Source organism: Pseudonaja textilis, chromosome 5 (genome assembly GCF_049901715.1).
Source record: "Pseudonaja textilis isolate UNSWEBS1 chromosome 5, rPseTex1.2, whole genome shotgun sequence".
Taxonomy (NCBI): Eukaryota; Metazoa; Chordata; class Lepidosauria; order Squamata; family Elapidae; genus Pseudonaja; species Pseudonaja textilis.
Genome location: NC_141994.1, coordinates 50,070,661 through 50,095,360, shown reverse-complemented (window position 1 = coordinate 50,095,360; position 24,700 = coordinate 50,070,661). Strand labels below are relative to the sequence as shown.

At 38.8% G+C, this 24,700-nt stretch overlaps 1 protein-coding gene across 7 annotated transcripts in view; it reads right to left on the bottom strand.

Annotated features, from left to right (window-relative positions):
* Positions 1–23,994, bottom strand: part of MYH9 (myosin heavy chain 9) — a 68,565-nt gene extending 44,571 nt beyond the window's left edge. Inside the window, exons 1-3 of one of the 7 annotated variants that reach the window (XM_087934831.1) lie at positions 23,405–23,994; positions 3,499–3,851; positions 113–269 (exon numbers count right to left, since the gene is read on the bottom strand). In XM_087934831.1, the coding sequence (XP_087790957.1) occupies positions 113–269; positions 3,499–3,831 (490 nt within the window). In that variant the 5' untranslated portion in view covers positions 3,832–3,851; positions 23,405–23,994. Of the gene's footprint in view, positions 1–112; positions 270–3,498; positions 3,852–22,851; positions 23,221–23,404 lie in introns of those variants that run through there. The other 6 variants (XM_087934833.1, XM_087934836.1, XM_087934832.1 and 3 more) reach the window with 6 other exon arrangements.
* Between the last annotated feature and the right edge of the window lie 706 nt (positions 23,995–24,700).

The following is a 24,700-nucleotide window of genomic DNA, read 5'->3' as shown; positions in this document are numbered from 1 at the left end:
CAACATGCTCCACACATTTTTGACATTTTACAAGCCTAAGTCTCTGAGGAAATTATTTAGTTAACTGAGCACAAAATGATTCATGTCCACAAATATTTTTAAGGTACATTACCTTGCATCATACTCCTGTAGGCTGTATCTGTGATAGCATAGATATGTGGGGGCATCTCATGCCTTTTTTTGCCTTTGTACATTTCCACAATCTCTTCTGAGTAGATTGGCAAATTCTTGTAGGGATTTATGACAACACAGAACAGGCCTGAGTAGGTCTACAAAATGAATTGCATGAAGATTTATTTAATAATTTATTTGCACACTTATAAGACTGCTCAATTCTACAACTCTGGGCATTATACAATAAATACAACCATAAAATAAAATTATAAAATCCAAACCCTGGAAGAAAAAAAACACACTGGAAAACAAAGACACAGGACCTGCCACCCCACCCCACCCCATAACCTAAGTTTTGCAGAAAGAACCGGTTTTTCAATGCTTTTTTAAAAAACATGGGACTGTGTTATTTTAGTGGATAGTATTCTGGAGAATGCACACTTCTTTGTTCCATTAGGTGGCGCTGCTTGATGGATGTGGCCTGGAGTATGCTGACTCTTCCTCATTGTACAAGCTGGACAAAAGTCACAGAAGAGAGATGATCTTTAGATCAAGATTGGGGAAGGATGGCCCTTTTATGACTTGTGGACTTCAACTCCCAAAATTCCTCAGCAAGCATGGCTGGCTCAGGAATTCGGGGAGGTGAAGTCCACAAGTCATAAAGGGGCCATTGTTCTCTGCTTTGGATCAAGGTTGCTCAACCTTTTTTTGCTCATGGCTCCCATCTGAGCCTATTTACTTCCGTGACACCACCTTCCTTCCTCAGTTGCTGTTATCTAGAAAATAAGATAATTTATAATTGAACTTTTTATATGATACAGTTATAGATGTATAAGGATAAAATATTTATTCATCTGAAAATGAGGGTTATTAGACAACTGATAATTCCCCTGGAAGTTCAGCTAGGATGCCCCCTCAAAATATGGCATGTTAAGAACCAATGCATTAGACCAGGGGTCGCCAACCTTTTGCACCTCAGGGACCACCAAACTCATAATTTTTGATCCCAGGGACCACTAACCAGTTCTGTGAGCCTGGCCTAATTTGTGGGTGTGGCTTGGTGGTCATGTGACATGGCTTGTATGTAAATATTATAAATATTGATATAAATATTGATTTTTTTTATACAAAAGAGCAACTTTTACCCAAAATCAGGCAAAGCAGGCAGGCAGATTGAGTTGCTCACAGAATCAGATTCATTCAGTAAGCTATCTATCTGCCATTGGCTAGCTCAATCTGTCACATAAAATTTGCTTGCAAGGAAACTCATAAAATTAACTCACAACATACCATTCATGTAAATATTTAATTTTTTATTTAAAAAAGAGCCTTTTTACCCAAAATCAGGCAAAGCAGGCAGATTGAATTGCCCAAAGAATCATTCAGTGATCTATCTATCTGCCAGCTAGCTCAGTCTCTCAAATTTGCTTGCCATGAGTCTGCACTGAATTTGCTTGCAAGCAAACCTTCAGTCCTAAGGGAGGTTCAGCAGAGCCGAAAATCTAAAAACTAGCTAGAAAGCAAGAAATCCAACCATTTCCTGCTTCCTAGCTAATCTAAATCTCCTGGCACAGCAGAACAGAGGATGGTCGGAAAAAGGAAAAATAGCAATTTTAGCAGCAATTTTTGCCCCATTTTACGACTTTTCTTGCCATGTTTGCTAAGTGAATCATGGCAGTTGTTAGATTAGTCATATGGTTGTTAAGTGAAGCTGGCTTCCCCATTACTTTGCTTGTCAGAAGGTTGTAAAACGTCATCACAAGACCCCAGGACATTGTCGCTGTCATGATTATGAGTCAGTTGTCAAGCATCTGAATGTAAATCATGTGGTCCTGTGGATGCTGCAATGGTCTTAAATGAGAAAAACAGTCATAAGTTACCTTTTTCAGTGCCATGGTAACTTCAGTCACTAAGTGAACTGTTGTAAGTCGAAGACTACCTATATAACTAATGAAATGCCTACAAGAAAACAACCAAGCTTAGACAGCACCAAGGACCTCTTATCTGAGCAATGTACCAAACTAGTCACATTATGTTACCGTTAAAAATCACATAACACATAAAAATCTACATGTACCTAAAATGCTTTAATACTTAACAAGTTTTTTTTAAAAAAAAACTGATCACTATAGAATTATTTGGGGGAAAATTGTATTTATGAACCAGGGCTTCCTCATTTAGGGTTTTAGGATAGCTATCAAAGAAAGAATATTTCATAATTGGTAGTACCAGCACAAGAAAAAGCCATGTTATGTGAACCAATATATATCCTCATTCAATAGTAAGGAATCTTCTAAACTAGGGGTGTCAAACTCACATAGTTGCGGTGGCGACACATGACATATTGGGACGTAGGCATGGCCAGAACGTGACACATCCAGGCTAGGGGGTTGACAGCCCTGCTCTAAACTATAAATCAGCCACCAAACAACTTTTTTTTACTGGAGGCATAATCACTATCTTCAACCCATTAATTCCCCATGCCATTGCGTCAGGCTGCCTTCTGCAGGTCATTATCCTTTTCTCCAGGTCTAGGGAATAATACCTAGAAAATTCTTTTCAAACCACCACCACCCAAACTATTATTCAAATTCATTCCTCACTAGTGAGAAGGAATTAATCTGGAAATGACAGGAATTTCCTGACAATAGAACAGCTAGCTTTCCAGAGTTGTGGGTGCTCCATCACTGGGTTTTCAAGAAAAGACTGGACAAACATTTGCCCAGAATGGTATAAGGGTACATATAAGGCCAGGGTACAGGAGTGGACTATAAGGCTTCCAAGGTTCCTTCCAGCCTTATGATTCTAATCCGTGAAATGATGCAGGAAGAAATATATTTTTAGCATTATATTATTCTTATATAAATAAGAATAAGAATATTCTTATTCTTATATAAACAATTATATATTCTTGTTTCCATAGCAGCAATCTCATAAGAACTATTACCATTTGAGTTCTGAACAAATGCCAAGTCACCTACTCAAAATGTGTTCTAAGCAACCTACGTTGGAGACCTGAAATTAAGAAAAACTAGCATAGCTGAATTGTTCTGAAATTCTTTGGGTTCTGCATTGAACAAGTTGATTAGATCAAAGTAGATTTCAGAGAAGGCATATAGCCACAAAGCTTTCTGTGCAGTTGCATTTGATTATGTAAAAAGAATATTTTTCTACCATAAACAATCACTACCACCACCGTTTTAAATAAAAGAAATGCCTACAGGAGAAAATTCAGTTTAGGATCAAATGTAATAATTTCTAAAATATTTTCCAAAATGCTTCAATCACAAGATGTTTTTCAAAACATCAATCATAAATAAGTGTGCCAACCCATTATAACACTGATAAAAATTAGGTAACTTCTCAGACAAAAGTATTACTTACATAGATTAGCCCTGAGTAGTATCGTTCTTTTAGATTATGTAACACTGAGGCCTCATTCAAGCATGTCAGTTCAGCCATGTCTTCCACTTTAGAGAACTTGGGTGGGTTCATCTTTTGGATATCATCTTTGTTGACTCTCACTTTCTTCCCATTCTCAGCAAGCTCCACAACAGCTTCATCTCCAACTTCCTCCTTCAAGCTAGCAGGCTCAAATCCATTCTTCTCTGATGGTACCCATACCAGTTTCTTGGCAGCCCAATCAGCTTGAGCAAGAGGATTGTTGATGACATTTCTATCCACATATAGGTATTTGTCAGCATCTTTCTGAGCCATGATTGTTTAAGGTAAGGGACCTGTTAAAATAATTAATATAATTATGCATATGATACTACAATCCTTTCATATACACATTCTATAGCTGTTGAATTGCTAAAATTTATATATTTGGACATCTCAGCTTACATAACAGAGACAAAATTACTTAATGTAAGGAAATGGGATCCATAATCATTTTGGTTTATATCATAGAGACAAGATCACTTAATATAAGGAAACAGTATCCATAAATATTTAGGGTTCTAATGCAGTAATGTAATCCAAACCTACTGGTCAAAAGGTGAAAACAGCCATATACTGTCTCTCCATAGCTCCTATGAGCTATAAAGCGGGAGGAGCGGGGCGGCAAGTATACTGTATAAAACATGATTTTCAAGCAGCTTATGGAAATCAAAAATTGGGGAAAGTTAACAGCCCTAATGTTTAATAATATACCAGTAATACAACCAACCATATTCTAAATAATGTGATTACAAGAAAAATATATTTTTATGATACTTTTTAACTTTCTATAACATGTATGCAATTGTAATGTATGTAGTAGAGTTTATAATTCTTCATTAGCAAATGCATAATTCGCATGCAAAATGCTCATAACCTTTCTTCCCAAAAAGTACCAGGAAACACAAACGTATTTTTGGATGGTTATGATCTGTTTCTTCTTTTTAACTCTTGCTTTTTCTAAATATAAGATGTCCAGATTATTTGGAGTTGGGTAACCTCAGAATTGTATTAAATAAAAATAAATAGTCATTTTGGTTTAGTGGTTAAGGCACCACCCTAGAAATCTACGGACCATGAATTCTAGTCTCACCTTAGGCAAGAAAGCCAGCTGAATGACTCTCAACCTAAATCACCTCACAGGATTATCGTTGTTGGGCAAATATGAGGAAGAAGGTGTATTGGATATGTTTGTTGCCTTATTTGTAAAAATAATAAAAGTGGGATTCAAATAAATAAATAAAATACCAGACTAGACTGTAAGACAAATAGCTTCACATAATCAGCACTTAGTATTTACAGAATCCTAAAATCCTTAAATGAAAAGCCACTTAATAAGGATTTTATAAAATTATGCAGTCCGGATGATCAAATTGTCATAATCGATAAACACAATCAATTCTAAAGTAATCACAGAGAGAACCAGTTTGGTCTAGTTACAGGCCAGAAACCAGGAGAACTAACTTCTAGTCCTGCTTTAGGCATGAAAGCTGGCTGGGTGACTTTGGGCCAATTATTCACTCTCAGCCCATATGGCATGCCAAGCAACAAGCTGGTTGGTCCATTCCTGTCACAACCAATAGATTGATTCAACAAAGATCTTGTATTTGCAAGAAAATGCTAGGAAGAAAAATATATTCAAAGTAATCATAAAATACTCAAATAGTACTTAGTTGGGGTAATACTTTTATTTATTTTACTACAAGTAGTCCTCAACCTATTCATGGTATGTGAGAAAGACCTTGGGAGAGGAAGCTATAGATGCTGCCTAGAGAACAGTCAGATAAGAGAGGGCATAGCCTGCAACAGGAATGTGAGTAGAGCAAGAGGCTCAGAAGAGATTCTCACTACTCAAGGAGATTGTGGGAGATTTATACTCTCTGCTTTGCAAGATTCTGTTAATGTAGCTTTACAACAAAATTCAATCAATTAATCTGGACATATTTGCTGTCTTCCTGGGAATGTTGACAACCCACAACCATTCATCATAAACAAGCTATCATAACGTGGCTCACACTTATGAATGACTGCAATGCTTCACAACCACATGATCGTCATTTGCAACTTTCCATGATGGCTTCCCCAAAAAGGTAATGGGTAAGCTGGAAAGGAAGAGTGTAGGTTATTGGGTTATGTTTTCCTCACATGTGCACCCCACTGCAGCCCTTCTGTGTCACACTTGTGCACTGTCAATTCCAGAGCAACCTTCCTGACCTAAGCCATACCCTCGTACACCCTTCACATTTCTTTGCCCTCTTCCCCATCCAGCAGCAGCGGCTTTCTACCTACACGTTTGGTAGTAGGACACCCTAATACACATTTACTTATGCAAAAATCTACCATCTTTCTAAACAGCCAAGCTTTACTTTAGAGGAAGTCTCCATTTAAGGGTGAAACACAGTACAACAGCAAATTACACTGACCTTCAGTATGCTTACAATTAAGTAAAGCATCTATTTATTAATTGACTGCAGCTGTTTACGGGAGAGAATATAGGGTTGTTATGTCTGGTGGATCTCCTGAGCATTCAAGGACTCCTTCTCCTTCTGAATATCTACAGCATAGCTTATATGCACTTCTATTCCAAGACACTTCTACAAGGCAATTCCATTTTGGGTTAATTCATCAGATTGAAAAATATTTACCAATCGAATAAAACACATATTTGATGAAGGACTGCTTGCCCTTCTCTCTACCCTATGTAGGAAAAAAAAAACCAATTACATGGGAAAATAAATTCTTTTAAATGGGGAATAGGGAGTTAAATATAAATTTAATGAATGAAGCATAAACTCCTTAAAACCTAAGCATATGCAGGCCAAAGAATCCAATTTAAGACTGAGAGCTTTAAAATAATATCAGATTCAGGATGTTGTTGATGATAACATGTCCTTTATAATTTGTTGGTACAGAAGTGCTTTCAACAGCAGTTTCATTTTTTCAGACACTCATATTCCCACCAATGTGTGATTAATTGTACAAAATTCAAGTCTAACTGATCTGCTTCATGTATTGTACTATTTCTGAAAAATATTTCATATTTTTTTCACTCGGCCTTTATGCAATGAACAGTTCTTCTGCAGGAAATCCACTGTCCTGTGTTCATCCTGGCAACTAGTGAAAAAAATTGCTAGTATTTTACATCAAGTGCCATAAGCAAAACTGATGAAGTTAAATGTGATAACTGGAACTAAATGTGGAGCAATTCAAGACAAATACAAATAAACAAATAATAAATAAATAATTCAGGCAAGAGAACAATCGATATCAAACTCAGAACACTCTAAAAATGAAATTTTGTAAGTAACATTATTGCTAACATGCAAGGGATTTTAATCTTCCTATGTATATATACTTATGTGACAGTAATAGTCCAGTCTTCATGAAGTCCTACAAAGCAAGGAATTTAAGAATTCACTGAAAACAATTATGTAGGGACAAACTATTTTTACCTAGATTTTTCTACATTATTATCATCTGTCCCAAGCTAACTTTCTCATTTAGTGATAGCAATGTAAAATAAGTAGTACCCACAAGAAGAGCTTCAGATTACATGAATGGATACAAGAAGGATCCATCTTAAAAACCAGCACCCAAGTCTTTTGGGGGGCAATGATAATTTGAATTAAGATTGCATTACCCAAGTTCATAAAACTGAGGCCTGAACATAGAATCCTACTTCATCGGTTTCATTGTGTCACACACCCACACTGTTCTATCATGAATCCATGCTCTGCAGCACTTGTACTTCTGTGTTCCAGACTATTTTAAGAAAGCCTGGTTAAAAATATATATTCCCCAGAAGTCTGAATTTGGCATTTACAAGATGTGTTTCAGACAAACCCAAAACCAAATATGACCTCAGGGCCATGGGAATAATGAGAAAGTAAAATAGTTTCATCAGGGAATCCTAAAATCTCATTTACTTATATTTATTTATATATCAGAGAAACAACATATTTATCTTGTTAGAAGTATTTATATTACCCTACTGGCCTCCTGGTAGCGGTTAGATGGTATGACAATGGTCCCCAAACCTTTTGGCTCCAGAGACCGGTTTCATGGAAGACAATTTTTCCATGGACCCGGCGGGGGGAGGGGGGGAAGAAGGGGAATGCAACCTAGATCTGGTGCATGCAGTTTCATTTATCTCTCGCTCACCTCCAGTTATGCAGTGGTTTTTAACAGGCCACAGACCAGTACCAGTCTGCAGCCCAGAGGTTGGGGATGCATGCAATATGAAACTTTCATAGGAACATGGAACCCCTTGTTCTAATCCACCCCCAGCTATAAAATTCACTGAATTATTTTAGGCCAGTCATCTTCTCTCAGCTCAGTTTATCTCACAAGATTACGGCTGTGGGAGGAGGGGGGAGGAGAGGGAAAGCACTGTGTATATTACCTTGCATTCCTGAATGAAAGATGGAATGAATATAAAACTACTAAAAATAATTGCATATTGGGGATTTTACTATTGTTTGATAAGGATAAGATATTAAACTTGCCATAAGCAGCAAAATGACTAACACGAAAGTCTACCTATACTACAATGATTAGTGTGTATTAAACTAATGTGAATTCAGAGTTTTCCTGGTTAAGAATCATTTTGTCTGCAATTGATACAAAAGAGGTGTTGGTCTTACCTGATACACCTTTTCTCTTCGAGTGGAGATAGCATCCAGGATTGGGTTGATCTTGTGCGGCTAACTGATTGGACTGAGTCTGTCAGAACTGTGAGGACAATCCCGTTACCAACGGTCCCCAGAATTTGGCAAAGGAATAGTGATAGACTGCTGTTTTCTTGCTGGTGTTGTGCTTCATTGGATCCAGAGCAAACCCTCATTAGGATGGACTGGATGCTATCTCCATCCAGAGAGGAAAGGTGTATCAGGTAAGACCAATGCCTTTTTTCCTTTGTGGTGGAGATAGCATCCAGGATTGGGCCATACCAAAGCTGCCTGTCCTATGGGTGGACTTAGTTTGCTCCAGATCCCCTAGTCAGGGTGGACCTTTTGAAGAACTCTCCGTCCAAAGGCTGCCTCCGCTGAGGCAAAGGAGTCCATCTTATAGTGCTTGATGAACGGGGACGGTGAGGCCCAAGTGGCCACCCAGCAAACCTCTTCAAAAGAAGCCTGAGTGGCCAATATCACCGACATGGCCACATTTCTTATGGAAAGGACTGTTATGCAAAGAGGTACTGTGAGTCCCTGGGACTGGTAGGCTCTGGAGATGCACATTCTAATCCATCGCCCACAGTCGATGGAGTGACCTTGGAATCAAGGGTAAAGGGTTGAAATGAAACAAAAAGAGCTTCTGACTTCCTGAAGGGAGAAGTTCATTTTATATACCTACAAAGGGCCCTTCATACGTCCAGTGTGTACCATCTCTTTTCCAATGCGTGGACCGGTTTTGGACAGAAATCAGGTAATATAAGTTGTTGAGCCCCGTGGAACTGTGAGTTCACCTTTGGCACGAACGAAGGGTCCAATCTCAAGACAACTTTGTTCGGATAAAGATACAGAGGTCCTTCCTGACAGAAAATGCAGCCAAGTCCAAAACCCGTCTGGCCAAGATAATAGCTACCAGGAAAGCCACTTTACATGACAAAAATTGCAGAGAGGTAGATCTCAGTGGTTCAAAAGGAGCCTCAATCAGTGAATGCAGTACTTTAGAGAGGTTCCATGTGAGGTATCAATGAACCCCTTTAATGAATCTGCAGATGGTTGGATGCCGGGATAAGGCCTCCGTGCCGCCCCCAAGGAAACTACAGAAGACTACAGAAGCCAACTATCATCGTAATGTGTTGGGTGACAGGCCCTTGCCCAGTCCCTCTTGGAGGCACCTGGGCGACTGAGACCGCTGCAGGATCCAACCCAGATCGGGAGCACCAGGCAGAAAGCTCTCCAGGTCGCGTCATAAATTTGATTGGTGGAAGGCCTCCTGGATGCCTGGATGGTTTGTATAACCTTGGAGGAGTAATGGTCCCAGATCAGAGATCCTCACTCAATCTCGCAGTCAACTGAAGCCACTGGGGATTTGGATGTAGCAAGGGTCCCTGTCTGAGGGATAATCTGTGTGCCGGCATCCTCCAAGGGCTGGTCACTGAGAGGTTTACCAAATTGGCAAACCATGACTGCCTGGGCAGTGAGGAGCGATAAGTAGAAGCTCCACTCTTTCTCCCAATAGTTTCTGTACCACCCTCGGAATAAGGAGCAGGGGGGGAATGTATAAAGGAGCCCCTGGGGCCAAGGGCTGCATAAGGCATCTGTCCCCTCTGCCCTTGGAACCACAAACCTGGAGAAGGAGGTTGTGCGTTGTCCTGAGAGGTGAAGAGGTTAACTGCTGGTCGTCCAGAACACTCCGACAGCTCCTGAAATGAAGCTAGACACCACTCTGAGAGGTCTATAGTGGCTCTGCTAAGCCAATCTGCTTGAATGTTGGATATGCCAGAAATATGCTCAGCTCTAAGCGAGATATGGTGTCTTTCCGCCCAAAGGCACCGTTGTTCTGCCTCCAGCATCAGAGGTCTAGAATGGGTTCCCCCTTGGCGATTTACATGTGCCTTAGTGATCACATTGTCTATTAAGACCAGAATATAATTGTCTGATACTATGTCTTGGAATTTCCTCAGGGCCAGATGGATTGCCCTGAGTTCTAACCAACTGATGTGTGGGCCAAGTCGGTCTGGGACCATTGTCCCTGAAGCAACCTGGATTGGAGATTAGCTCCCCAGCCATAAAGGCTAGTGTCAGTGGTCAGAACTAGCCAGTTAGGTTCCTTGAATAGGGTTCCTGAAGAAAGGGCTTGTAAAGACCACCACCTAAAGGACTTAATAACTTCAGTTGGTAACCAAACTTGAGAGTGGGAACAACTCCTACCTGCCCTTTGAAATGGTAGGAGAAACCATTGGACAGCCCTGGTGTGCAGGCGCACCCAGGGCCCTATGGCAATACATGAAACTATTTTGCCCAGGAGCCTCAAAAGCAGAGCTAGGGGCAACCTGTGCTTGGATTTTACCAGGGTAATTAATTCCTTGATGCTCGACTGACGCTCCTGGGATAGGTAAACCTTGCAATCCAAAGTATCTATTACGGATCCCAGATGGAAATAACGGTTAGTGGGAGCAAAGTGGCTTTTGGCCTTGTTTACAGAAAGCCTGTGCTCCTGGAGCACCTGGATGGTGATCCTCAGGTCCTCTGCTGCTTGAGAGGCAGAACAGGACTGGACAAGGATGTCATTCAGATAACATTGGACTCTGACTGGGATAGCCCTAAGGTGAGTTGCTTAGGTTGCTAACAGTTTTGTGAAAGTTCTAGCTGCAGAGGAGAACTTGCTGAATGGAGCCCTGCAGCAGTAGGGATGAAAGTGGCCTCTGGGGCCGCTCTGGGTCTCTGGGCAGTTGCTGAGATTTCTTCAGTTATTGGGAAGAGAGAGAAAAAATTTCTTCCCTCAGCCATGTCAGAAGGCAGCTGTTTCTTGTAACAGGAATTGCTCTTCAGCTCCCCCAGTGGAATTGCCTCCTTTCAGTCTGACAAGTCCTAGCTCTTCTAATGGTGGTTCCTCTCTTTGGCGGGAATCTGTCACCGTCCTATCTGGAACAGCTTCAGGGATTTTCTAAGCTGCTTCTTGCTGTCCCTTAGCCCACAACCTGTTCAGCGCCCTGTCCCTATAGTGCTCATTGCACTCTGCTGCCTTGGAGCTCTTTCAAGACCCCGCAGCCTTGGCTTTTGGCTTGGAGACTTCAGATGAAGCTGAAGGGGTTGTTGGAGCCTCAGGGCTGAGAGGCATAACGGCCTATGAGCAGTTTCCTCTGCTCTTCTGTCCGCGTGACCAGCATTGTCAGCTGAATCCGCTATTTTTTATTTTGCCTGAGCTGTCAGGCAGCCTGCGTTCCCTGGAATTTACTCCTGCACTTATGTGTGTAAGTGCCCAAACAGGCAATCCACCAGAAAAATCACTAATCAGAGGAGCTGTCAAGTTTTCTTCTGATCTTTGTTAACAGCTTTCTTCATGCCCCATAGCCAGATGCCATGGTAAATCTAATAGCCGTCAAGTGGCACTTCAAAAGTGTGCAAAAGCCCTCCAAGCCTTAAATGGTCCACAGTGTGGAGGTTAGCTCAATCACACCAACCGTGGTAATTGCCACCTTACTCGATTGCCCTCAGCCGATCTGACCACAGCCAATCCGGGCTGAAGCCCTAACTGACTGTCTTTTTGACAGCCACCCAGATGGTAGACCGGGAGCCAGCTGTCATCTTGATAGTGTTCAGGTTTGGGTTCGACTGATATTTGTTGTTTTAATGTTCTAACTTTTGGAGCAATAGAAAACACGCTGTCCTAGCTGCTTGACTGAGTCTAATTCTGGGGACTGTTGGTAACAGGGGAGTGTCCTCACAGATCTGACAGACTCAGTCCAATCAGCTAGCAGCATGAGGTCAACCCAATCCTGGATGCTATCTCCACCACAAAGGAGAATACCATAGGCAACCTACTGGAAAAAGATACAATATTTTTTTCTGTTACACTTAAAAACTTTCAAGGAAACATTATATGATAGGTTGGAAGGTTTCATACCCTAAAAATACAAACTAGTTCGTTATTTTTTCAAACAAACATGAAGTCATACTGAACTTTTTGCAACCTATAGGGTAAAAATTCTTTATATGCTTATAGTTAGTTAGTTCTGCTAATGAAACTATATTTCTTTCCCTAGGTACTAAAAGTAAGAAAAAACATAACCATACAGCAACAAAAAGAAGTCATAAATTATAACTAAATAACAGATGCTGTAAAATTAATAAGGCCATTATGTAGATTAAGTAAAAACTATAGGGTGAAATAGACTCTGTGAAAACTGATGCAGAATTATACAGCCTGGTTTATTGGCTATTCTACAGCATCTGCATGGATGTTGGACCTCCCATTTCTAAGGACTATATCTAGGTAGTTGTTCCGATAGTATTTGCCATTAGTGACAAAAACACAACGCTGCATTGACTTTTGACATCAAAATCTAAAACCATGTTGTCATTCATTCATTCATCTTTTTCACTGTTACAGTGACTCTAGGCAGCTTACAATTCTTCACAGCAGGAAGTCTGTTTCTGTAGAATTTCTGCATAATACTCACAATTAATTATTGTGAGTTGGTTCCCAAATATTAGAAAGGCTTATTTGGCATTTTCTATATACAGCTTTTCAAGCAGATATATTTAATGTAAGAACTACTCTAAAGGTACTTTCATTTATTCAATTTAATGTCATAGACCAAATACAAGAGGAAAGGAGGGAAATGGGATTTCTGTTGCTGTTATTTAAAAGTTGACTAAAAATAAAAGGCATAAAAGAATTTAGATTCTCAACTTAAAGGCAGCGAAGCAGAATTTGGTCACTGCCAGAGATGCAAGATTATAACTGATCGGCTAGCAGCACTTGAGTATTTAAAAAGTCTATAAAAGAAGTGAAATGTACACGTTCCTAGTACTAAATTAGTCATTAACTGAGATGGCCAGTATGGCAATAAACTCCTTGACTTTTCAAGCTATGAAACAAGAATCGATTACTAATATCCTGTTAGTAATGATGCAAAGCAAAAGTGACGCTAAGGCAAGACTACAGCAGGCAAAATTGAACAAGTGGGAAAACCCATTTTCTAGCAGGCATCAGAACACTGCGCACTATAATCCACAATATATTAATATTTAAATGTTGTCTTCAGATACAGACATGTAATTAACCCTTCTTAATTCAACCTTCATTTTGGCAAAGGAAGTCTTTCTCTCTTTCTCATCAGCCTTATTCAACCTCATGGGATGTTTATGCAGAAAAACAGGAGGAGGAAGGAATGTTATATGTTTGCTGCCTTGAGTTGATGATAAAAATAATAAAAGTGGGATAAAAAAATCTTTTTAAAAACCCTACAATAGGAAATCCAATTAGTTTAATCCTAGATAACTGAGTAGAAGATTTCAGCCTGGAGCAATCACTGGTTTAAAACCTCTTTCAATTGAGCAAGGGTGTTTGAAGAAAAAGTGTCCTGTTTTTCTAATCTCTTTAAAATTGTGTAGGATTTAAAACCTTCCCATTACATAATGTGTAGGGTGAAGTGTTGAAACATTTAACATTAATTAATCTGTACTCTTATTATAAAATCAAAATCTGCAGCAAGGAAGACTGAATTGCAAAACTCAGTAAAACAAATAAATGTTTATTAGAAGAAAACAGTCTCAGGCAGTGCAAATATTACTGAAATACAATTCCCAGCATGACCGATACAGTAGGGGAAGCCAATAGCATCTGGAAGACCATGTATTTGCCATCACTGATTTAGTCATGGGCAATTCATACTTGATGAAAAATCTAACTTTTCAAATCTACTTGGCATGAAAGCACTTCCTATTCTTTATAAAGAAAAGAACAGAAATAGTTCTGGCATTTAAGTATTTTACAAATATTGTCTAAAAATTTTAAAAATCTAAATTGCTTTTCTCAATGATGCCATGTTTGGGCTTTGCTTCTTTTTTGGTTAAAATTTTAGATTTCTTTAACTATTTACTTCAATTTGTTATTCAAGCTTTGGCATTTCTTTAACTATCTAGGTCTCCATTTTTCCCCAATAAATTGCAATCCAGCAGGCAGAGAATATTTTTCTACTCCTATACCTTACCTAATATAGATTAATAGTTTTCTATCCATGTTAGACACAAAGGTAGATTGAGAAATATTAATTAATAGATGTATTTACTACCTGGGAAGATATCACAGGAATAAATGACAGAAGTCTCAAAAGGATCTAACGTTGACTAACTAGGGAGTTATCTAGTCATTTTGCCCTAATATTGAGATGGCTTTCATATTTTCAGTAAAGCTGTTGCAGTAAGACCTGAAAGATTCTACCTCAAGGCCAACCTATGACTGAGGCTGGATCAAAGATATTTGAAAAAAAAAATAGTATTTTCTCAGTATTAGTACATATTAGTATTAGTGTTTTAATCTAATCCGTAGTAGATGCCTCTCAGTCAAGATTCAAGCCAGATCATGGGATTGAGATGACACTGATGACCATGAAAGTGGAATGTACCAATCCATCCTTTTTCTTCTTGCTTTCTCAGCAGCCTTCAATATCATCAATCATGCTGTCCTGGACTGCTGTTCCAATCCTTGAATGCAAGGGTTTGCAAAGGCTGCACGTTGCTGGCCTTGCTTTAAAGGGGTGGCAAAAAGACCACTTGAAAGCAGTGGTTTTCCAGTGCCATTCTTCAGGAGGAAACAGATTTGCATTAAATGGCTCTAAAATAGTTTAGGAAAATCTATGTAGGGGTAAGTAAGAAAAGTGAGGAAGAAAAAATAATGACTGCCAAGTTATAGTATTCTAATAAGCTTAGCTGGATAAGCCAGCTTTATTAAAAGCAATGTTTGTGATGCAGTGGTTAAGGTGTTGGATTAGAAGCAAGGAGATCCAGTTCTAGCCTATCCTCATCCATTTAAACTCACCAGGTGACTTTGGGCCAGTCACATTCACTCAGGGTACCCCGTGGGATCGTGGTTGTGGGAAAAACAAAAAAGGGAATAATATGTATGCTGTCTTAATAGCAATAGCAGTTAGACTTACTGTATATACCACTTTACAGTGATTTACAGCCCTCTTTAAGCAGTTTACCAAGTCAGCATATTGCCCCCAACAATTTGGGGCCTCATTTTATCAACCTTGGAAGGATGGAAGGCCAAGTCAACCTTGAGCCTGGTGAGATTTCAACTGCCAAATTGCAGGCAGCCAGCAGGCAGCAGAAGTAGCCTGCAGTACTGCACTCTAACCACTGTGCCATCATGGCTTAAGCTCAGAAATAAAAGGTTGTTAAAATTCAGATCAAATAAGTAACATTACCTACTTTTCATCAAAATCACCACTAAAGAAATATATGACATAAATCAAAGAAATGTTTTACAGTACAGAGAATCCGTGAAAAAAAGCACTTGGAAGGGACAAAGTAGGGGAAATTAATGTGATAGCAAATGGCAAACTAAGCAAATGTTAGGCCACACTGTACTCAAAAGTGAAACTGATAGGAATTGACTGAGCTTGCAAAGCACAGAAACTGTTAAAAAGAAATGGCATTTTGTCTTCAGGAGACAGGTTATAAAAATAGTTCAAGCTTCATTTTTAGCACACTTAAGCTCAACTTTTAACAAGCCAATACTTTAAAAGTCTGGAATATATTTTATTCCAAATTAAATCTAACATAATATACTTTCTGTGACTTTTATTTCCTGTTACTATATGTGTAGTACATGCCTTCTTGGTAAAGAAGAGACAGCGTTCCACAAGGAAAACATTCCAGAAGGAGAACACATTCTTTGTGACCACTCTCTTACTTCAAGACTAGAACAGCACTTTCATAAACTACAGCCCATCCCTGCTGCTTAAAGGATTTGGCTCATGTATCCCAAGCAACAGGGGCTTCAAGATAGGGCCAAGGCGTTGTTTATGATGGAATAAACAAAGCAAAAATTCTTTCTTTCCTCACAGACTTTAAGCATATCTAAACTACTGCCAACAATAACTACACAGCACATTACCAATCGGAGCCAGTAACTTAATTCTATTCTTCTGCTTAGGCAGCAACTGTATTCCCATTCATTTAGATCTGAAAACTGGACTGCCCATTTTCCTGCTAATCCCCAGTCTCCATAATCTGTATCAACATCAAACTTGCTACCTCTAAATACATATCTCAGAACTTAAATCTCTCCTACAACTATAAATTATAATTCTTATCAGTTACACCAGTACAGGTACCCACAGATTCTTAACAGGCTTCCTAGATTCCAGGTGGAAATATATACAATGGTACTCCATCTCTATTTAGAGTTTATTTCCATTCAAGGGCCTAAGCAAGATGGGGCAGGAGATGTTTGGAGATGAAAAAAAATAGGGAATGATGCCTCTCTTCATAGCAGGGCCCCACCATCAGCTATAGTATATGGTTATGGTAGATTATATATAAAAGAAAATTAATTGGAAGAAGACAGTTCAATGGGCAGGAATGTAGCAGATGATCAGCAGGCTTCTGTACTTCAAGGCCCAGAGCCCAGATTATTTTATTTCTATCTTGTCTTTTGTACAGAACTCAAAACAATATGAAGATTACGTGCAAAGTTCAAGGTCTTGAAAATGCAACTGGGTGTTGGCTACAGAAAGCGATTTAATATAATTGCTTTTGCAAACGGAAAATCAAGAGACACTTTCAGAGTCATTAGCAATTACACTTGGTTGTGTCTACTATTAATATGAGTCACAAACCAACATGTTTTGAGGCCACACTAGTCATGATCCATTAGAGTTCAACAGATTAATGAGGAAACTACCCACCAACTGCCGGCTGGGTTCACAAACCAGACTAACCTCAAATCAAACCAACAATTCAGCAACATAAGGTGAGAGGTATTTTAGAAACAGAAAAGATGGTTCAATCATAGGCTTGAACCCCACAGACCTTCCCCTGCTTTTTTCTGCCTTTTTAATCTGACAAATTCACTTAGAGCTCTGAGAATAGGATTGAGTTGTGTTGCTCCATGCTAAGCATGGAAAACTGCTACCATCTTTTGTAATTTGGACTTTAACCCAGAAGAAAATTTTGGCCAATCAGCCAAATACAGCTCATTTGTTTAAACTCAGGTTTTTCTACTAAATGTCACTTTGTTTGCATCAACAAAATACAATAGCAAATATAAGCAGTGTTTGCATCTGAACTGGTACTATATTTGTTACAAAAAATCTGCATTCTTTAATTGAATTTTCTCTAAAACAGACCATTTCATCTGCTGTTAATTGAAGCAATTTTGCATTTAGTCTCCTTATAAAATATTGAACACAATGGTATTGTTAAAAATAAATATTTTATTTTCATACAGTTGTAGCAATCAGTTAATAAAATGTTTACGCGATTTTAATATGGAAAATCAAAAGTTTTAATTAAGAGAATTTGTAACCATTTGAATCCTCTTGCCCAGCCTTGCTAAGAACACACACTTCATAGGCTAGTCTACACACAATTAATATTGCTTCTTCTAGAGCAGATATATTGGATAAGCTTAGATTAAAAGCAAGCAAGCAAGCAATGATTGTTCTGCATACTTGTGGGATAAAAGGTAATGGTCTCTCTTAAGTCAAACTTGACTCCTAGTGACTATGTGGATGTGTCCATATCCTTTTATTGGCAATAATAAGGAAACGGTTTGGTTTGTCATTGTCTTCTTCCATGATGTTTTTTCCTAGTCTAATCCAAGTATTCAGTGGATACCAATATAAATAATCATGTTAACCCCATTCTACTTTTTCAATACAATCTAAGATCAACTAGTGCTTTACAAACAAAACTGTTTTCCATCAAGCCAATATACTTGTAAATGATTTTTTCTAATTTCTGTCACAGAAATCAATGCAAAAATACTTTGGAAGCTGGTTATTGCTTAATCAGATTGGACAAGACAACATAAAAGAAATAACTAATAAATATTGGTATTAGCAATGCACTATTTAGTGTACAATTTTAGGAATGTCCGTAGCTATTGCTGGATTATTAACTTTTGCCATAAAGACAATCTGTAGTTCTCCTGATGTTACTGGACCCAGTTCCCTTTAACTCAGTCAACATGTCAAATAAACAAGTATTGGAGCAGGAAGATTGCTCAGATGAGACACAGAGGCTTCTTTGACACTTTTGTAACAACACAAAATCCACATTCATCTTGTAGAGGAAGTACTTAAAACAAAAGATTAAAAAGTTAATTTTCAATTCATCAGCAAAACTGTTACAATGTAAATATAACAAGAATTGTATTATTTCATGACATCTCTCCCCAAAAAACAATTATTATTTGGAAAACAGGCATCCAGTCTACAGTCCACAGAAAATTTGTACTACTTTTTTTTAACCAAATATAGCTTTACAAAGGCTATGTTTAAATAATTTCTAAATACATAGTTAATGAGTCATGGTATTCTGATCTAACCAATTGTCTAGTTTTGCACAGCACATTGTACCACTAACTAATCAACAGCAAAGCCCATAAGCTAGCTAACTACATTTTGGCCTAACAGGCCATATAAACTCAGACACTACATTACTACATCACTGCTTCTTTATTGCTGGTAAATTCCATCTCAGAGAACCCAGCGTACTCCAGGGAGGTCTAGTCATAAGATTATTTTGTAGCTGCATACATGAACCGTTCTTGCTCTAGTTCTTTATAATTTTATTGGAAGGTGACCTCCTACTTTAGATTTCTCAGATAAGAAATAAATGCAATCATAAATCAGTTAGAATGCCATTACATCACCACCCACACACCATTGATAGTGATGGAGGCAGTCAAATCAGTGTGCCAATTTTATCAGAGACTACCCAAAATGGTAAGTCTGGTACCACATTCTCTTCCTTACAGGTGTTCCTGCCCAGGCTCACATCTGATCCTCCATCTACCATGTCTCACATAATTTCTTTCCCACCAGCCTTCCCCAGCTATTGGGGAAATGACACTCAAAAATGTGTAACTCCCTTCAACTCAAACTTTGAGCACTCCAGGTGTACAGATGAGAAAGTTTTTCTCATATACTGTATATTCTAATGTCAGGCACACATTTAAGTAAGAATAGGAAAGAAAATGCTTCCCACAAAGTTATTAAAGCTAAGTTCTACTAGAAAGCAAATCCTACGTTGAAAATACAATTGGCTTCTAACATTTCTCGAGACTGGTGAAAATAAAGTTCTTCTGAATCCTAGGCTAGTTTATTAAGAGCGCACTTTCCAAAATAAAACAACTTGAGTGTCGTTACAGAAAGTTAAGTATGTACCCTAGACTAAAAAGGAAGAATGAATTCCTGCCTACTTTTTTCCTATTGAACGCTAGCTGCCTCTGGGAACACAAAGCAAATTGCAACACATGAACTTTAAGGCAAGTAGTTCTAGTGCTCCTTCACTTCAACAAGAGGCCAAAACATTCCATTCAGTAGCACTTTCCAATCAAAGATGTTTTTGAAATCAAAAAGATTTGCCATATCACTAAAGTAAGCGTAGATTTACAATGGCTTAAAACAAAGCTAGAATCAGCCCAACATCCACCCATGGTGGAAAAAAGGGGAGCAGAAACTCTCTCATGTATCCCGGAAGCAATCTTTCTCCAATATGGCACCTCATAAACTACTGCAGGGAATTCCCATGTGCATTTTTGTTTCCTGCATTAGGGCAGCACTGACTCATTTCTTTCCAGAATTTAAGATAATACCACATAAATCTGCAAGCTATCCTCATTCAGTACTTTGGCAAGTTCGGAGAGTGACACAAAATGCTGAAATGTTCTCTGTAGTTGAGAAAAAAGGCCACTGGATTAAGTCAGTGAAATAGTATATCCAACAGAAGCAAAAATCAGCATATTTTCAAAAAGTACTTCAAGCACATTTATGTGTTCTTCAATTCTATCTTAAGACCAATAGTTGGAATATTTTAAATAAAAAAACTAACTCACAGGGGTTAAATTCAAATTTTTTCCCTCCCAGCTCTGTGGGTGTGGCCCATTATTAGCAAGGGTGTGTGTGTGTGTGATTTTTTTACTGATTCAAATCGTCCCTACCACCTCTCCCAGCCGAGCAGAGATGGTTGAATTTCAGCCCTGCTACGGAATCATATCCAAAAGTAAAATAATTCTTTTCTCCTACCAAACAAACAAACAAAAAAAAAAAACCATGACAAAGTTTTACACATGGGGGAACAATCACAATTGCATAAGTATATAACAGAACAATATTTATGCTATAATTCTGTGAGTTAATTTACTGTTTTGTAATTAATGCCAAAAAATCAAAAACTATGTCAACTGCTGTTCAAATATTCCACTATCAACACTTAGGCTTTTTGAACAATGTAGATCTCATGCTATCTTGAGCAATGTTTGGAAAAGACAGATTTTATTTTATTATTTTTTTTGGTCTCAAATTAGTAGTAATATATTTACTGGCAACCATAGGTTTTAGTATCAAATTATTTTGGGGGGTTTATAGTCATATTTTAAAAAGTAACTAGGAATTATGTAAGTAATTTCCAAACAGGCATTTTTTACATTATTAATCACCAAACAGAATGACAATTTCATCTTTAAGTTATGAAGTACAATGATGTGCACATGGCATAATATACCAATGATCACTAGGACTATTCCTTTACTATCAATTGTTTAAATCAAGGCAAATGCACACAATTTTGGAGAGAGGGGAGTGGGGTAACAGGTTTTGTATTAAAATATTATGAAGGTCAAAGTCAAAGGTTATGTATTAAAATATTACGAAGGTCAAATTTATCACTCAGATATTGAGAAAAATTGATTGACATATAGTAATTCTTTGTACATATGGTAATTAAATATTGCCTAGTCTCTTTTGCATGTTGTAACTATTATCAAACTTTGCTAGAGAGTTAACTATTATCAAAGTAATCAGAAATATAATACTGCTCTATCAAACATAAAAGTGTAGCTCTATAGAATTGTTTGTTGCCTTCATCACAGTAGGTGGCAGCAACTAGCCAACCTTGCCTGGTTTTGAAAATGCAAAGCAAGATTGAACCTGGTTAGGACACAAGAAAATTGCAGGGTATATTAGATTCAAAAAAAAGAATAAACTTTTCAGAAGAATGCAATAACAAAACATACATACACTAAGAATGAAATGTATTGTAGCTATGCTGCTGTTAATATAATCCTATTTGTTAAACAGTTGTTTCCAAAACTTTGTAAACAGAGGTTTAGTTACATTTCCCAAACTTTAATAACAAGCAAGCTGACATTAACTTCAAATATATAAAATTATACATGACCTCATAAAAGGATAATTATATAATATATTGGAATTTGAAGTCATTCAGCTAACAAATTAATGAATTGATTTTAAAATTATTTTATTTCAGTTGAATATGTAAGTACTGTATGGCACCAAATTTCCAGGCAGCAACTTTATATATTAAACAATATTAGTCTCCACACATAGCAACTGCATGAATCAGACAGTATGAGCCTGTGCTAAGGTCTGCAGTTTTCACTGAAATGGCAAAGTACCTGAACCTATTTTTCACCTGGTGACTAAGTTAGAAATCTCTCTATGCAAGCAGTAACTGATTATACAGTTGTTACTTGCAGTCAATTGTAACACACCTATCCTTGAGGGGAAAAACTATATTTGCAGGATTATGTTAATCTAAGAATCTATGCTGGTTCATTAGTTTTTCTCAAAAAGGGAACATGCTTATTTTATCACCCCAATTTTTCACTTACATAACTTAAAGGGTAGTATTAGCAAAAATGCTCAGAAATAAATATCAGAAAAATGTTTTACCATTTGCAAAAGCTACTCCATAAATCCTGAATTACACTGCAGTATAAGCAGGTTTATATATACTCAAGGATTATTTGTGGCCAGTTCAGGTATTAATTATACACATGGAAGTATTCCAGATAAACACAACTATGATGCTATTTTTCTCAAATGTGCCAGCAAGTTAGACTGCATGTTGCTAAATACAGTTACCCTTGCAGAAATGAATTACATTCCACAACTTTTTAAACACTGCATGAAAGTATTCATTTTAATCTATGCCACTTAGGTATGTGATCTAAAGTGTGTAAAAGACAGGATACAAGCATTAAATTATATACTGAAAGAAAATACAAAAATGCAAAGTTCAACCAATCCATTTTTGTTAAATAGCATATAAACTCTTCTACTGGAAGAGATTACTGTAGCAATCAAGGTTTGAAATTACAATGTTACTCTACATTGAAAAGAAAACCAATGTGCGCTTGACAAGTTACTGTGCAATTTGAAGGATGGTTTTCTCTCAATACTTTTAAGCATCAAGACCATAACTTTAAAAGCTTCAACAACAATGGAAAAGTGACAAATGCCCACAACCTCCAGTGTTAAAAAAAAACCTTGTTCCAGTCACACAATGCAGCATGAGCAAGTAATGTCAGATAGGGATAAGTCAGCATCTCAAAGCATATGTACCTATGTTTGATTTTTATTCTAAATGTACCATTTCTTTTAGCAGCATATGAGCAAGAAAATCAGCTGCAATGTTCTTCCAGGTGTTCTTTCTCTCTCTCTCTCTCTCTCTCTCCATACACATATACATATACACATACATACATACATACATACATACATACATACATACATACATATCTTCAATCATTTTCCCGTTTCTATGATGGCTTTGGCACGACTTAGCTATGCATGCAGAACCCTACCAGATGTGAAGAAAAGCTGATCTAGCAGGCCTATTTCACCGCCTTTTTAATCAACACCCCCCCCCCAAGTAAAAAGCTCGCTGAGAGAAGAGATAGAATGAATCTCCATCCGACTTAATAATGGGGTAAGCAAAGCTGCAGGCTCCAACTTTCAAGCTTCGTCTTGCCCCGTCACTCCTTCCTTCCTCCTTCCTTCCCTGCCTTGTCTAACGCAGAGTTAACGAGGAAGTCAAGTTGGGCGGGCGGAAGCCGAGCCCATTGCAATGCCTGCCACAAGATTGCCAGCCAGTGACTCAGATCGCCGACCTGACAGCAGCTGCCACCCCATTAAGCGCCCTTTCTCTTCGCTATTTCCCCCCCCCCAAAAGGGCCTTCCAAGCAACTTAAGGGGGGAGCGTCGCAAAGCCTCCCCCCACGATCCGTTAAGGTGCGGGGACCAATTGCAAGCGCGGACGCGAGAAGCAGATTTAACCGTTCCCAAGGAAGCCTTTTTAAAAAATCTAGTCGTTTGAAAAGAGAGTAAGAGAAAGGTAAGGGGGGGGGGAGAAATCACCTGACCGGCTGCTTTTTCTCAGCCCACCTTCAGTTTAAAATTCTTTGTCCGGTGGGAAGGGTGAAGTCGGAGCAAGGCAAGACTAGCATCAGAGAAAGAAAACGTGGGAGCAACCGGTCCCTTGGCCCTGCGCGTGGAAGAGGCTTCCTTAGCCCCAGGCAGAGGTGAAAGGCTACACCTTCCCCAAAAGGCAACGTCCACAATGGGTGGCACTTCCCGGACTCCAGCACGCTTGGCATAAAAAGGAAATGTAGAAGTTAAGCCACACCCGCCCGCCTCTCAATGAACCTTTCACCCGCGGGCGCCAAACTGAAAATCATGCGCCGTATTGTACGTTTCCCGTCCTTTCCCGCACCAATTCCAAGCTGGGACTTCACCTGAGTCCGGCCAAAAGCTTTAAGACGAGACGACGCGACTCCTTTTTCTTACGCCAGGAAGACTAGAGTTGATAACTAATACCTTCTCGGAGAGCCCCAGCGCCCCACCCGCTGCGTTGTTCCAGCTTCAACGCCTCTAACTCACCGGCAGCAGCGAGGTTTCAAGCCGGGAGGGAGCGGCCACCGCTAAGGTCTGAAACATCCACTTGCGGCATCCTCAGCCAATAAGAACAGGAGTTTGCTCTGACAGAGAGCCAGTTTCCGCCAATGGAGACTCAAGTAGAGGGTGGTGTTTCAAAGGAGGCGTAAGACTTTTTTTTAATCTTCTCAACTGACGCCCTAGCTCCCGCTCCTCAATTAGCCTCCCTCCACCCCCTCCACCCCGCCTCCAGAAATGGCCACAGCCAATAGACTCGCATTCGAGAAAGAGCAAAGAGTGGCATCTTGGAGAACCAATGCATTTTGGAGAAAGAGGGCGGTTCTTCGAAGGTCAATCTTTAGTGCTTCGGTGATTGTTTGAGGCGTGGCCACCAGTAGCACAGTGGTGGGAAATGACTGCAGAGGGAACAAACGGCTGTCATCCATGTTTAGCTCAACTCAACCTCTTGCCTGCTCAAATTCTATCCAGGCTTACTCAGAAGAAAGCCCCATTGTTTTAATGTGGCAAATAAGCGTAAGGACGATTGCTGCTTTAAACAACATAAAAAGCCATTTATTCATTTAGATACATTAAATTACACCTGATATTTACACTGGATTTTAATCTTCGTTTAATCCCATGTGCTCTGTCTGGAAGTCTTGGTCTTCTCTTTGATAGGTGTATTAAACACAGTCCTTCCTCGCTTCTTTAAAAAAAAAAAAGATGGATATCGCATAATGCCTTCTCTCGTTTGGGTGGTTTTATGTTTTTTTCTTACTC